Raw genomic sequence first — 15,904 nt, forward strand, 5'->3', positions numbered from 1 at the left:
ATAATTAATTATTTGACCACTAGAAATGATTTCATTCAATTCTACCGTATAATATATTTCAAAACAACCACAAAGACGAAAAAACAATAATCTTATTGGAAACTAGATATTTTCTAAGATTCAAGAAACTGTATTGCGTTTTTCCAAAAAATGTTTCGAAGTGAGAAAAACTGAAAAAATTTAAAAATATATAATATTCATGAAATCGATATACCTAGTCGTTGATGCTACTTTTGTGTATACCTTCAGTTACGTACGTATCAATTCATGTCCTTATTGACAGATTCACTCGTATTTGATTATTATTTTCTTACTTTTGTAAATTCCTGTTATGCTTGATTTCGTTGGCTTTTTCTTTCATTTTAACGATGTCTGGTGAATCTGGTTTTCTTCTCCTGACATAGAGAGAATGGTTTCCTACTCCTAAGTTGAGAACGTATTTGCTCATTCTACCACTTGAAGTGAAGATAACGAAATCCTTGGCAGTTTTATCAGTTGGTTTTATTATAAATTTTCTATCCTTGAATTTCAGGTTCTTGATTTCTGACCATGGAAATGAGACTGTTGGATTCAACCTTGAAGTATATGTTGTCCTATAAAAATATTATTCATATATCTCTTGTCTCACCTGTCTTCGGTTTTGTAAATGTTGAGCCCCAATGCCGTGACGCCAAGAAGAAGGTTTGTCCCTTTCTTATTTGTTATATTGAAATATGTTACCCCATACATTTCCAGATTTTGTACCAGTTTCAAGTACTCTAACATGGCCTCTTCTTTATCCAAACCTTTATGCTTGACCCACATATTTTCAATGTTTTTGTTCCACTCTGTTGCCCCCATAGAAAACTGTGTTCTCAACCTGAAAAATATATATAGAAGTAATTGTAAAAATTCAAAACAAAATTCTTATGCTCTAACACAGCACATTCTAGATAATGATCATTCAGTCGATTACTGTCGATGGCTGAAATGAAAATTGAAGAAAACAATATCCACAAAAAGACAGACATCGACAATCTCAGCACAATTTTGTCTTGTTTATTAACAAAAAAACCTGAATACATCCTTTAATATTGAAACATTGTTCACTGTCAAAAATTGTCGTTGTCATGTTGAACGTTATTCTCAAAATCATATTTAAAGAGCAGTCAAGCTGCTGGAAAATAGTTCTATGAGAATCAAAAAATAAATAGATGAGTACTCTTTGATCATTCCCATATTGATTTCAATTTAAGAGCCATTGGTAGACAGCTGTCTCAGCCTATTGGGCATCGTCAGTACCGGGCAGGCGGTCCTCGATTGAATGTTTTTCTCATTTTGTCTTCAATCGAGGACCGCCTGCCCGGTACCGACGATGCCCAATAGGCTGAAACAGCTGTCTACCGGTGGCTCTTAAATTGAAATCAATATGGGAATGATCAAAGAGTACTTATCTTATCGACCTTTTTTTGGGTAATGGTTACCTTCCACAATCTGAAAAAATATAAAAATTATAATGGAGAACTTTATACAAGTGTAGAAGGGCAAACTTTTTAGTTTACCCCGATAAGTTACTGCGTAAAAATCAAAGTATTTTTCACAAAGAAAAATCTTCTATTTATCAGTAACTTGTCGTATTTCACAATTTTGCCTATCAAAAAAATATTAAGAAATTATACTTATCTTTTACGTTTCGGAGGCCAAAATCTGCCTCCGTCTTCAGAAATGGATAAAAATTCGAATTAATATGCAGTTATTCCTTTTTTGAGAGCTTATTTCTTTACTTCTTCGACAGATGTCTAAGAAGTTTTGAAATATAAGTTTGCCCTTCTACACTTGTATAAAGTTCTCCATTATAATTTTTATATTTTTTCAGATTGTGGAAGGTAACCATTACCCAAAAAAAGGTCGATAAAAAACCGATTTTTTCCTCCACAAAAAATGACTTTCGTTGAATAGTACTTATCTATTTTATATATATATATATATATATATATATATATATATATATATATATATATATATTATAGGGTCCTGCAACAGTGCTACTAAACATGAATATTAAGGTACGATTTTTTCTGAAACATCATAATTCCTATTTCTCTTTGATTTTCTGGAAGAAAATCTTTGTTTAATCCATATTTTCTTTTTTATGTAAGTAATGAACAATTTGTTTTGAACATATTGATTTTTACGATATATTTCTTTTTTAATACTTAAAAAAAAACAACTATGTGTCACTTTTTGTGTGAAACATTTCTTTATTTTTTATAGTTTTTTGAATATTTTTTTACACAAAAAGTGACAAATGATTGTTTTTGTTTTTTTGGTTGTGTTAAAAAAATATATATGATGAACAATTTGTTTAAAACAAATTGTTCATCAAATAAATGAAAAAAATATAAATTGAAAAAACAATATTTCAGAATATCAAAGAGGAATAGGAATTATGATTTGAAAAAATCGTTCCTTATTATTCAAATTTAGTAACAAACAAAAATTATTAATCAACAAATGCGTTTTGAGACAATAAATGTTTTTTCCAAGAAACAAACCAAGTTTCTGAAAACAATGATATTCGTCACTGATAAGAATTACTCCGAAAAAATTCAAATATCTCATGAAAAATGAATTTTTTGTAACAATTTTCTGAACAAATAGAGCTTAAAATCATAAAATTTTTTTTTCATCTGAATAATCAATTGAATTTTTCACTTTTTAACGTCTTTGATCATCAATAACAAAGTGGAAAATCAAAATTTTCCACTCCTCCCAACAGGAATCTTTTCTGAATGTTTTAAAGGAAAGTGAACAAAATTTGAGGTTTTCAGATCTTTTGTCAAATTTCAGATATCCTTAATATTTTCCGAGATATTTGCAAAAAACCAAACCCTTCTTTTTTACCGAATTGTTCATATCTTTTGCAATTTTTTTGAGCGCCTCTTGAAATTTTTCAAAAAGTTGCTAGAGGTCATTTCGAATCTAATGAGCCCTGGATCATAGTTTTCGGTGCCCTTAGACAGAAGTTCCAAAAAAGGACCTTTTGAGCCAGACTGTAGAGGAATTACTAGAGCTTGTTGGTCTTTCTTGCTTTGCATACACCTTTAAACATTATTCACGATTTATCCACCTTTACTGTGAGTCACCTTCTCGGAAATGCTCATGTTTGTAGATTGGTATTTAAAACAAGGAGGTAAACAAATTATTGTTAAACACTACTTATGAGATTTCCATCAAACAGTTTATAAAACAGCATACAACTGCAACACGTGTTTTCCCATACAATAGATTACTCAAGCGTTTTCATACTGATTAAATTCTACTTGATTTGTTTGTTATACGACAACAATTTGGATTATAGTAACTTCTACCTGAGTAGTGACTTATAATTTTATTTGAACTTAGTTGAGTTAGAAACTACTCATCAGATGGGTATAATAACAATTCGAATCATATGAATCAAACTCCTTGAGTTAATAATAATAATAATATACTTTATTGTCATTTTCGGAAAGAAAGTTTTTGGCTTTCTACTACTCCATCTTGATACAACAAAAAGAAGATGAGGGAATCTTCCAAAGAAATGAAGGAAGTAATCAATTTGAAAATAAGTAACTCTATACATGGATGTGTAGATCATACAAAGAAGTAACTTTCAGACACAAACTGAAAGAAAGTCCTTCTGAAACAGCTACTTTCATATAAACATTGAACTACACGAAAGAAAAAATTCTTTCGAAACAAATACTTTTATATGAACACTGAATAATACAGAAGATACTTTTCTCTACTCAGCTTGCATTTCAAACATTCGTTGTAGAATAAAAATCAGATATCATTCACATGAGTTCTACTTTAAATGAATGGTAACAAATTGCACGTACATAGAACACTGCCATCCTCACTGGTATATATCGATGTTTCGCCTTGAGACACTTGCCCTAAGGCTCTTCAGTACCCAATTGGAGGACTTTCTTTCAGTTTGTGTCTGTGTTTGTGTTGATCATTTTCATTGCTTGATATAATTGATTATTATAGCTATCCATTTTGATTTTTTCGTTCTTTCAGAGAATTCAAATCATTTTAGAATCATATTAGACAATGAAAGTCCAAATTAGTGAAATTAACTTATTCTTGTGGTGGTCCTGGCGGAGGTGTGGAATATACCGAAAGCTTGACACAACAAAAAGTTCCTTTCTAACAGGTTGATGAAGTCAAGCTGCTGGAAAATAATTCCATCAGAAGATGAACAGATGAGTACTATTCTGATCAAGAGCCACCTGTAGACAGGTGTTTCAGCCTGTTGGGCATTATCAGTACCGGGCAGGCGGTTCTCGACTGTAGGCAAAATGCGAAGAACCAAGAAGTGTAATCATCTATTGGTGTGACACTCAAGTCAGCTTGCCAAGTACTAATGATGCCCAATAGGCTGAAACAGATGTCCACCGGTGGCTCTCAAATTGAAATCAAACATGAAGACTAGCGCACCAGAAAAGTTGTTGAAGAAAGTACATTCATAAATAATACATAATAGTACACAAAAGTGAAATTCGATTTGATATTACTCAATTGCTCAATATACTTTTGCAATCCTCTACAAGTTTGTCTGTCGTGTCTTATAAATAAGGCATGGAGAAAATCTACATTAGATAAGGCATTTCATTTCCTACAGTCATATATATATATATATATATGACTGATATTCTGAAATATTGTTTTTTCAATTTATATTTTTTTCATTTATTTGATGAACAATTTGTTTTAAACAAATTGTTCATCATATATATTTTTTTAACACAACCAAAAAAACAAAAACAATCATTTGTCACTTTTTGTGTGAAAAAAATATTAAAAAAACTATAAAAAATAAAGAAATGTTTCACACAAAAAGTGACACATAGTTGTTTTTTTTTTAAGTATTAAAAAAGAAATATATCGTAAAAATCAATATGTTCAAAACAAATTGTTCATTACTTACATAAAAAAGAAAATATGGATCAAACAAAGATTTCCTTCCAGAATATCAAAGAGAAATAGGAATTATGATGTTTCAGAAAAAATTGTACCTTAATATTCATGTTTAGTAGCAAAAAAAATTTTTAATCAATAAATGCGCTTTTAAGCGATGACATTTTCTTAAAAAAAGTATTTTGTTGTTAAAAATCATAATATTCATCACCTTTGAAAATTTCCAAAAAAAAAATTATAAATATCTTATAAACAATACATGTGTTTGTAATAATTATTTAAACAAATAAACCTGAGAATTAGAAAAAATATTTTTCATGTAACTTTGAATAATGGGAATACGAATAAATTTCAATATTGGAAAAATATTTGTTTCATTGTTTTCATTGAATTTTTTACTTTTAATCCTTTGATTCATCAAGTGGAAAATCAAAATTATTCCAACGGGAAAGCTCCAAGGAGCAAACAAAACTTGTGAAAATCAGTTGATTAACTAAAGTATATCTAATAAAATGATCATAGATAATTTTTTACATGGATTTTCGTTCATTCAAGTGTCTAGATAATCCAGTCATTTAAGCTTAAATTAGGTAAGAATCTCGGAATTCGAGATACCCAGCTGTAAGTCTGTAAATACTTGTAAATTGACACCCTAAAAGTTGTCTCAAAACCTACATATGGTAGGGTGTAAGCAACTATTAAATTTCAAGGTCAAAGGTCACAAAAATCGTTTTTTTGCGCTTTTTTTGGAAATATCTCATTTCCTATGGTTTTTTGCTATTTGTATTCATTATCAATATTGTAGAATACGAAATTCTCTACAAATTTTGTTCAGAAAAATTTTTTATACGTTGAACCGTTTTCGAGATAGAGGGCGGAGAGCATGAACTATCGATAAATCAATGATTATAAATATTTGTCAATTTTTATTAACTATTATATTATATTTTATCATTTTCTTCATGCATTAAATCTATATCTATTCATATTGTATGGAGCAGAGAAGATACCTTTTCTATTATTTTTGATAAATACATCAATTATTTACAAAGGCATTACAGTTCCAAAATAATTGTTGTATTTGACGGATATTCAGACTACAGTAAGAACGTAAAAGCTATGGAGCAGCAGAGAAGACCTGCTGCACTTTCAAAAACGTATGAAGTTTGTTTCGATGAAACAATAGTTGTACCAGTTACTCAAGAAAAATTCTTATCAAATCGAAATAACAAAGATAAGTTCATTAATATGTTAATTGAAAAATTACAAGCTGCAAATATTACTACTAAACAAGCCAGAGATGATGCGGATGTTCTAATTGTTGAAACTGCAATTGAAGAATCAAAGTCTAAAAAAACTGCAGTTATAATAGGACAAGATATTGATTTACTTGTCATTTTAATTGGACGTATACTGTCTTACGAACAAGAAATTTTCTTTAAAAAAGTTGGGAAAGGTATTATAAAAACGGAGATATACTCGACTAAAAGTTTTGATAATTATCCTCATTCTAAAAAACATATTTTATTTCTGCACGCATTAAGTAGCTGTGACACAACTTCTGCGCTTTTCAAAAAGGGAAAAAAATCATTCTTAAAAGTTTTTGAGAAACTGACAAATTTGGATGAACTAGCTGCAGCATTTGAGGAAGAAAATTGTTCGGCCCAGAGATTATTAGAGAGTGGAACTCAAACCTTATTGGCAGTCTATAATGCTCCGAAATCTGTGAAAAGTCTCGATCATCTTCGTTATATGCATTACGTCAAGTCTACAAAACTTAATAAACCTGTGCAGCTTTCAAATATTCCACCAACAAGTGCAGCTGCTCATCAACATTTCAACCGTGTATATTATCAAGTTCAAACTTGGTTAGGACATGATTTGGAACCCCAGGTATGGGGTTGGGCAATGCGAAACGATTTTCTGGAGCCTATCATGACAATTTTACCACCTGCTCCAGAAGATTTGCTAAATGAAATTTTCTGCAACTGCAAAGTGGTTGTGGTTCGCGATGCGGATGCAGGAAAGCGGGCTTGCAATGCTCTTTAGCTTGTGGCCAATGTAATGGGCAAGCTTGTCTCAATGCTCTACCATATCAGAGCGACATTAACGAAGATGGAACCTTTGACCCCGAAATCATGGAAGAACTTGAGACAAATGTCGTTGAAGACGATAATGAAGACCAGTTTGAAATTTACCAGCAGCCAGAAGTCGACGATGAAGAGGAAGAAGATGATTAAAACTATAAATTGTAGTTTTTGTACCCTTTATTCCATTTCTTTCAATAAAAATAAATGCATTCAATGATATTTTTCAATAAAAAGATTAATTCATAATTTATTTGTTTTTTTTTTCATCATGTAAGAAGTTATAAATATTAATTAGGTTAAAATTCAAATATAATTCCTATATTTTCATTAACAATTCTGCAATTACATGGGCAGGTAAGTGTTGTTAAATAAATTAATACTGAATAAAAAGTGGATAAGTTAGGAAAAAAATGATGAAATATAATATAATAGTTAATAAAAATTGACAAATATTTATAATCATTGATTTATCGATAGTTCATCAACTATATATGGCGCGTTTTCGACCGGAGGCACCGGTTGACCTGAAGTGATGCTGTGACCACATGCTCTCCGCCCTCTATCTCGAAAACGGTTCACCGTATAAAAATTTTTTTCAAACAAAATTTGTAGAGAATTTTGTATTCTACAATATTGATACTGAATACAAATAGCAAAAAACCCATAGGAAATGAGATATTTCCAAAAAAAGCGCAAAAAACCGATTTTTGTGACCTTTGACCTTGAAATTTAATAGTTGCTTACACCCTACCATATGTAGGTTTTGAGACAACTTTTAGGGTGTCAATATACAGGTATTTACAGACTTACAGCTGGGTATCTCGAATTCCGAGGTGAACTTACTATAATGACTGGACTAAGAAGGCATGTAATTTTTTTTTTAATAGTCCGTATCGGTTAGCGCGTGCAGGACGCCCATCGCTTCCTTTTAGCGCTATTTTCGCCTCTAGATCAGAATTATAAATTTTGGTGATAGAGTTCCGAGAGTTGGAACTTTTTTTTTAAGAAATCCCCCTATTTCCTACTGAATTGTTTATAACTTTTGCAATTTTTTCCAGCCCCTAATGAAATTTTCCAAAACGTCGCTAGAGGTCATTCCGAATCGAATAAGCCCTGGATCATGATTTTCGGTGCCCTTGGACAGAAGTTCCAAAAAAATGATCTTGTGACCAGACTGCTAAGCAATCCACAGGAGAGAAATATAATGATAATTTCTAATGAAGTAATCTTCAACTCGGCCATTGTAAACTTCATGTGGATCTTTGCATTTTTTATCAAACAACAGTTCTATTTTTATTCTATTGAACAATGTTTTCAGTTTTCGCTTGAATAATGTTGTGTTTCTTATCGTAGAAGCGACAAACAGACACTTGTAAGGTCATAGACGATAATATAATCAAATACCCCTACTTTTACATTTCTATAAAAATACTATATGTTAATTTTTTATCTGAAATTCATGCAAATGAATTTTAAAAGCATTTTATGCTTTTCATTTCGTTAAAAGTTTCTTTCGGTTTCTATATACAAATCATTAAACAGTTCACTCAATTTGGCCACAGTCAACTTTTTGCATATCACTTCAGTAATCTCTTATTTATCACCGAATGAATAGGATGATTTTTCGACTAAAGTGAGATAGAAAACTTTGTGTTTCATTTGTAACTTGGTATTTGCATGCGAAAATGTTAATGTTACTTCAAACTTCTACCAACTGAGTCACTCATTATTTGCATTAATACATGTTGAACCACTTACCTATCTGGTAAAAGTTTCTGCTTTTGAAGAATATCTTTGTTATGTGTATCGGGACTGTAATCTCCATATTTGACCTGTAGAGCATACGATGCAAGGAGGACACATGTATCTGCAGGACAGTAGATTTCATCACTCAAAATACACAATTTAACTTGTAAGAAAAAAAATTCGATGGTAATACTTTCAATTAGCTCTTCTCCAATATCTTCTGGGTAATATTTCACTTTGTAGTGTAGATTTGTGCTATGGTTCTTCAAATCTTTCAGAGCCTGTAATCAAATTAATTAGTTGTAATATCAATAGAGATTGTGTAGGAGCGATTTGACGCTGTGGAAATACATAACGTCAAACCAAGTTTCATAAAAGCGCAACTGTTTTGATAAAAAAATTATGAAAATAGTCCGGAGAATGTCTAACAATTCAAATAATCTGAACTTTAATTCTGAACGTGTAATTGATAAAATCTATCTGGCAATCCATTTGTCTTTAATGAAAGTGTTTCAAGAGTAGATTTAGATAAAACCTTCATGAAGGGCAATTTATGGCTTTCGGGGAGGTAGTTTTCAGGGGGAATAATTTATACAGCAGGGCACCAAAGTCCGGAGTAAAATTAATAATTTTTAACAAGTATTTTAGTAAAAAAACGCTGAAACACGTCAGTTGATTTCACGTTGTACGCATTTTTTGGCAATAAAATGAAATGTTTTTTTCAACCCCTTAGCTGCAACCCTCCCCAGCTTTTTTTTCAAATGCAAACCTATGTCGGGTATGAGCTCATTGAAAAGCTCGTAAAAAATGGATTCTGACCATACCCTTTTTTTTGTGGTTACAACGAAATGAGAAAAAACTCTTTTGAGAAGTTACAAATACCTAACTTAGTGCTATCTACGGGTGAATTAACGTAACAGATGCTGAAATTGGCCCCCACCCTCTACTTGGCAGGCTCCTAGGCGATGGTAAAACCCGTCTACGGAATTCCGAATGGCCTCAGCCGGTATGTTATGTGATTCCTCTCTGATTTTTAGCCGGCCTTTCATATATCCCCAATAAAAATGATCTGATGGCGTTAAGTCTGGGGATCTTGGCGGCCATTTAATTACACCACGTCGTCCAATCCAGCGTCCTGCAAATATGTCATCGAGATATTCTCTGACATAGACACCAAAATGTGGGGGAGCGCTGTCCTGTTGGAACCAAAGTGTTTCAGTGGAGATACCTGGATATGCTTCATTGGGAAACATAACAGCTAAAGCAGGGACTAATTCAAAGCGTAAAAAGTCTAAGTAGCGGGCAGCTGTAAGGTTTCCCTCAAAAAAGTATGGCCCTAATATTCTGTTGTTGATGATGCCTGCCCATACATTCACTTTCTGAGGACGCTGCGTACGAGCTTCGCATATCCAGTGTGGGTTTTCCTGACTCCAGAATCGATAGTTGTGCCTGTTAACTACTCCATGTAAATAAAAAGTAGCTTCGTCCGAAAAGAGTACGTTGAGTGGAAACCCATTATTGTCGTCACATCGCCTCATTATTTCCTCACAAAATTGCAAAGCCTGTCATCTTCCAAGAGCTCTTGGACAAGACATACCTTATATGAATGGTATTTTTCTGTTTTCAAAAACCTCCCAATCGTACGTCTAGATGCAAGATTGTTTTGAACTAATGAAACCGTTGACAAATGTGGATCTTTCTTAAAATTTGTAAATTTTTAGAAAGTAGGTACTGGTGATCCTTAGCAATTGTTGAGCAATGTACATCATCACCACTTATTTGTTTTTTGCAACGTTAATTCATCCGTAGATAGCACTAAGTAGGTATTTCTAACTTTTTTGGTTTTAAAAGGGAAGGGTTGCAGCTTAGTGGTTGAAAAAAAAATATTTCATTTTATTGCCAAAAAATGCGTACAACGTGAAATCAACTGACGTGTTTCAGCGTTTTTTTTTCCTAAAATACTGATTAAAAAGATATTAATTTCATTCCAGACTTTGCGCAGCCCTGTATATGAAAGATTGTGCATGTATATATTACAATACTAATCATCTGAAGGGACAATTCGTTCAGGCCAGTCTAAACTTCCCACACTGTAAGTTGATGGACTGACACCTATCAGTTCCCTGGCTAATACCACGAAGAGCGTTAGATTATATACGATAAGTGTCAGTGCAAGATTCTTCACTGAAGTCATTTCTGCATATGCAATATATTCTCAATTATTGAAACACACCTGCAGACCGGTCAGTGCTAGGTTGTGTCTATCATCAACATAAAGTCGATGATTTTCGATAATTGAAAATCGAATACCTTCAGAGTATCATTCTACGAAGTAGGCAACAACAAATTACAGATTTGTCATCGCTCTATCTGCCTGTGAACGAGGTAACCAACTGAATACCCAAAATTTGCCCAATTCTTCGTATTAGGAAAGAAAACTTTTCACATATAGTTCAATTATCGGAAATCAAAGACTTAATATTAATGACCTTGCACTGACGTGTTGCCAAACAGACTGAAACCGGTCTGCAAGTATGTTCTGCTGATTAACTGAAAACAGATTTTAAACAGATTTAAATAGACAGAATTGAGAATATATTGCGGCAGTTGTACCGCCAACAGCATATGCAGAAATAGTGAAGAATCCTGCACTGATACCTGTCGAATATAATACAACTCCTTTCGTGGTATTAGCCAGGAAAGTAGTTGTTTTCTGTGTGTTAGCCCATTAACCTATATTGTGGGGAATTGAGACTGACCTTAGATGTTTTGATTCATAGCCAGTTTTCAAGTATGCTCACTGACTAGATGTGAAAAGTATTACAATACTGATGTGTCGGTTCAACGGTTCAACGCAGATGTTTGTTCACTCACTCGAATTGACTGCCGTGTTGCTCATTGGTTCAAGCCCTAGTCTGAACGATCTATTCTCACTTGTTATCGTCAACCCGTGTTAGGAATCACACGTTAAAGGTAAGACCTCGTTAATCCTTTGCTCGCACAAGTTTCGACTTCTGAGGGTTGTCGTTCGTAGGGGTGCGTTCACTGATCCCTAACTCTAAAATAGGATACACTGTCACTTACAGAGGCACATCAATAATTTCGGGTGGAAAAAGTCAGAAAAAAAACCATCAAACATTTGAAAGAGAGGGTGTGTGAGAGGGAGAGAGATATGTGCTATCTAAAAGGAAACAAAGGCAATGCGATTGTGACATGGGACTAGTTAAATTACTGTAAGAGAATTTGTCTGAAGACTGCAGACTGTATCAAGCAGAGATACACACTTGAAAAATTAATATTTCGAAAGAAAATCTCGAAATATCAATTTCTTCAAATTACCTACACAGTAGGTTCTGGAAAATGCCTGCCGAAAAACAACTACTTCCCTGGCTGAAAACACGCTGGATATTGAATTGTACCCGACATAAATTTGTGAAAGATGCCTCACAGAGGTTACTTTTGCAGATGTTTCTTGTACATCAATGCTGAATTAATTCGAGTTGATTACTCACAGTCAACTTTCGAAGTATTTTCTCTCATCACTGCAGGAAAGATCCGACTCAGCAAAGTACCTGGGATTCGAATAATTTCGAAGCAGTTCCGCTACGTATATGAAAACTTCGTGTAAGAAAAAAATTGTTGACTAGAAACGACTCCATTCAACCTTATCACATGCCAAATCCATAGCAGCAAATGAAAATAAGCCTTTGTACAATAATACGTTTACCAATAAATACCGGCACTATTTCGATGGGAAGATACGCACACCTAAGCCATACTATGAAAGAATTCGAACGTATCTTCAGCACCTAAACATTGAGTTTCCGGATGTCTATCCGTTAGATCTCAACCATCCACCCCCTTGGACTATAGCAATTCCTGAAATCAACACAAATTTACATACATTGTACCGGTCGTCCAAATTCCAATAGTGAATCACATGTGGGAACGGGACCTGGCACACACGCCGACCGGTGATCGTCGCCGGTAAAATACCGGTGAACAGCCGTCCCCTGCTACAATTTCACCGAGCATTCGAGAGTGGAATGGTCAGTAAAAAACCGGTGAGTATGCAAGAGTGTATTTAGTCATGTACGCTACTACTTCCCGGTACTGCCGACGATACAGTGGCAGTGGACGGCTGCTCACTGGTATTTTACCAGTGACGATCACCGGTCGGCGTGTGTGCCAGGTCCCGTTTCCATATGTGGTTCACTATTGGAATTTGGACGACCGGTACAAAGTCGGCCGTCCAAAATCGGTGTGTGTGCAACTAGCGTTACCATAATTTCACGAAAGTATATACCGATGCCTCAAAAACCGACAATGGTGTTGGTGCAGCGGTGGTAACTCCTAACGATGATTTCAAATATAAACTGCCCTCTGACACCACCGTCTTTTCTGCAGAACTGTATGCATTATACAAGGCAATCCAGTACATTAATCTTCCAATTCTTCGTTAGGCCTAATCCTCACAGACTCCTTTAGTTCAGTAGAAATATCACAGCAAATTTATCCTATCAATCCTATTGCCAAAATGATGAAATCAGAACTGTTGGAAGCAAAAAAAAACTCCCGGAAGATCAGCACTATGTGGATCCCGTCTCACAACGCGCAACGGGATAGACGGAAATGAAGAAGCAGACCAATGTGCGCAAAACGCGATAGTAAGTGCTGAACCAGAAGTAGTATCTCGCAGTGCACCGAGTGATTTGGAAGTCTTTTTCAAAAATAAATTGTCATGTTTGTGGAATCAAGAGTGGTTAAATTCGCGATCAGAATTGCGTAATATTAAAAACAATATCTTGGGTTGGCAACCAAGTTGTAAGAGCAGAAAAGCACAAGTGATTCTCACGCGCCTTCGTCTTGGTCACACAAGATTTACACACGGCTACCTTCTGACAAATACTGATCCACCTAGATGCGACGATTGTGATGCAGTTCAGAGTGTAAACCACATTTTAATTGAATGCCCTAAATACATTGAAACATTGAAACATCTACGCAATGACTCGAATCTATGGCGCTTTTGTGAAGAAACTTCAGCTAACAACAAACATGAGAGTTGCATTGCCTAATGATACATCTGCTGAAGATTTCTCTGAGCAATTGCTGACTTAATGGGCGAGTACCGGTCGACGCATCGAGCGGATTGATTTCATTTCCTCAGAATTTCTGTAACTTTGTCTCATCGAAAGACGAACTTATCAGCAAAGTATTCCCAAACATGATTACTAACTACAAAACAATGAGTGGTTGAGTGAGCGAGCAATTTTAGCGGCTAAGAACAAAGATGTAGATGACCTAAACTACATAATTCAGAATGATATCATTGGAACAATGCATTCATTAAAATCAAAAATGTACTTTTTCATTGCCTCTAAGGTGGAACGAAGTTTGCAGGGTCATTTAGAATTGAATATAATGAAATACGAAGATTTAGAGTTGGAAAATACACCTCCAAAAATTGTTCAGAAAGCAATAGATGTTTGCAATAATTTGCTACCGATCATATCAAGAGAAAAATATAAAATCGCTTACAGAAATTTCAAGGACTGGAGAATGAAAGCCAAGGTAAATTCTTGCTCCGAAAATACCTTGTTAGTTCATTTTGAAGAGCTGTCAAGAAGATTGAAATCATCAACATCATGGTCTGAGGAGTACCTTAATTATTAAAAACTGTGTTGATATATCAAAATATCTAAAACTACGTGCATATTTAAAACGCAAATCTGAAAAATATACTCCAAAACAGTCGAAAACATTAACTTCTGAAGAAATTCAACAATTTTTAAAAGATGGACCTGATGAAAAGTATTGTTATCAAAAAATGAATATTTGGTTTTGATTTCAGTTTGCTTTAGCTATTGGCCTTACAGGGGCATGCCATTGTGATGAACTTGACACCATGGAATTTGGCACCATGGCGAAAGAAATAGTGAAATTTTTGCAATTACCGAACCCAGAATTATATACTGGCCACTGTTTTCGAAGGTCATCTGAGACTATTTTAGTTGATGCAGGGGCAGATCTTTTAACTTTAAAACGCCATAGGGGTTGGGAATCCAGCAATGTTGCTGAATCTTATATCAACAACTCCATAGCTAACAAAATGAAAATTTCAAAAAGCATAGTACAATCCATTCAGCCTCCAGCGTTGTTAGAACCTGAACATAACAATGCTGTGGAAGCTCAGTACGTTTCCACATCAACTTCAACTTCGACTGCAGATTATATTTCAATTGCCGAAAATATTTGTTTGAAGGTGATTGACAATATTTCATGATGCATTTCACTAGTTCAGACTTCCATTGTCTACTATATAAAATGATTTGAAATCCCTGAAACAACTAAAAAAGAAGAATTTAAAAAAAATAGCTGAAAATGAGAATTATATTATCCAAAATGAACCTGAAATGAAATAATAGTGAAATAAAATACAAGTAAAAATAGAACAATTGAATAAATAACCAGCAAATCAGAAATAGCAGACCATGTTTGGACCCATCAACACAACATCGAGTGGTCCCAAGCTGGGATCTTGCACAGAGAGGAACATTGGTTTAGGAGAAAATTCAAGGAAGCCGCATACATGTTATCCAACAACGTATTCAGCCAAGCTAACGTAGAAATACGCAACATATGGAAACCCATCATCAAGCGAAAAATGGCCAACTCCCGCCAAAACATCGTGAACTAACGTGACTTGGAATCTCTCCACTTTTTATTTTAATTTTCTTTCTTTTTTCTTTATTTTTATTTATTCAATTGTTCTATTTTTACTTGTATTTTATTCCACTATTATTTCATTTCAGGTTTATTTTGGTTAATATAATTCTTATTTTCAGCTATTCATTTTTAATTATTCTTTTTTAGTTGTTTCAGGGATTTCAAATCATTTTATATACTAGACAACGGAAGTCCGAACTAGTGAAATTTACCGAAAATATGTTGAAACAAAGCGACCTACCAGGAATTACCTTACAAAATTGTTCAGATATAACTGTTAATCACTATTTTAAATAAAATATCAAAATGCGTTGACATACAAGTATAATTATAAATGTATTTTAATTTTCAACGCTTGAAAACAACGCAACCGTAGAAAAAGTACAGTGTAC

The 15,904-nt window shown here is 33.8% G+C and overlaps 1 protein-coding gene across 2 annotated transcripts in view; it reads right to left on the bottom strand.

Moving 5' to 3' along the window:
• LOC111508909 (moesin/ezrin/radixin homolog 1) overlaps positions 1-15,904 on the bottom strand; it is an 82,870-nt gene that overhangs the window by 26,336 nt on the left and 40,630 nt on the right. Inside the window, exons 2-4 of one of the 2 annotated variants that reach the window (XM_023164548.2) lie at positions 8,796-9,064; positions 629-859; positions 315-575 (exon numbers count right to left, since the gene is read on the bottom strand). In XM_023164548.2, coding sequence (XP_023020316.1) covers positions 315-575; positions 629-859; positions 8,796-9,064 — 761 coding nt within the window. The remainder of the gene's footprint in view (positions 1-314; positions 576-628; positions 860-8,795; positions 9,065-15,904) is intronic. The other variant, XM_074185928.1, reaches the window with a different exon arrangement.

Source organism: Leptinotarsa decemlineata, unplaced genomic scaffold, assembly GCF_025532065.1.
Source record: "Leptinotarsa decemlineata unplaced genomic scaffold, Ldec_3_MD MMD2_tig00078363_RagTag_RagTag, whole genome shotgun sequence".
NCBI lineage: Eukaryota > Metazoa > Arthropoda > Insecta > Coleoptera > Chrysomelidae > Leptinotarsa > Leptinotarsa decemlineata.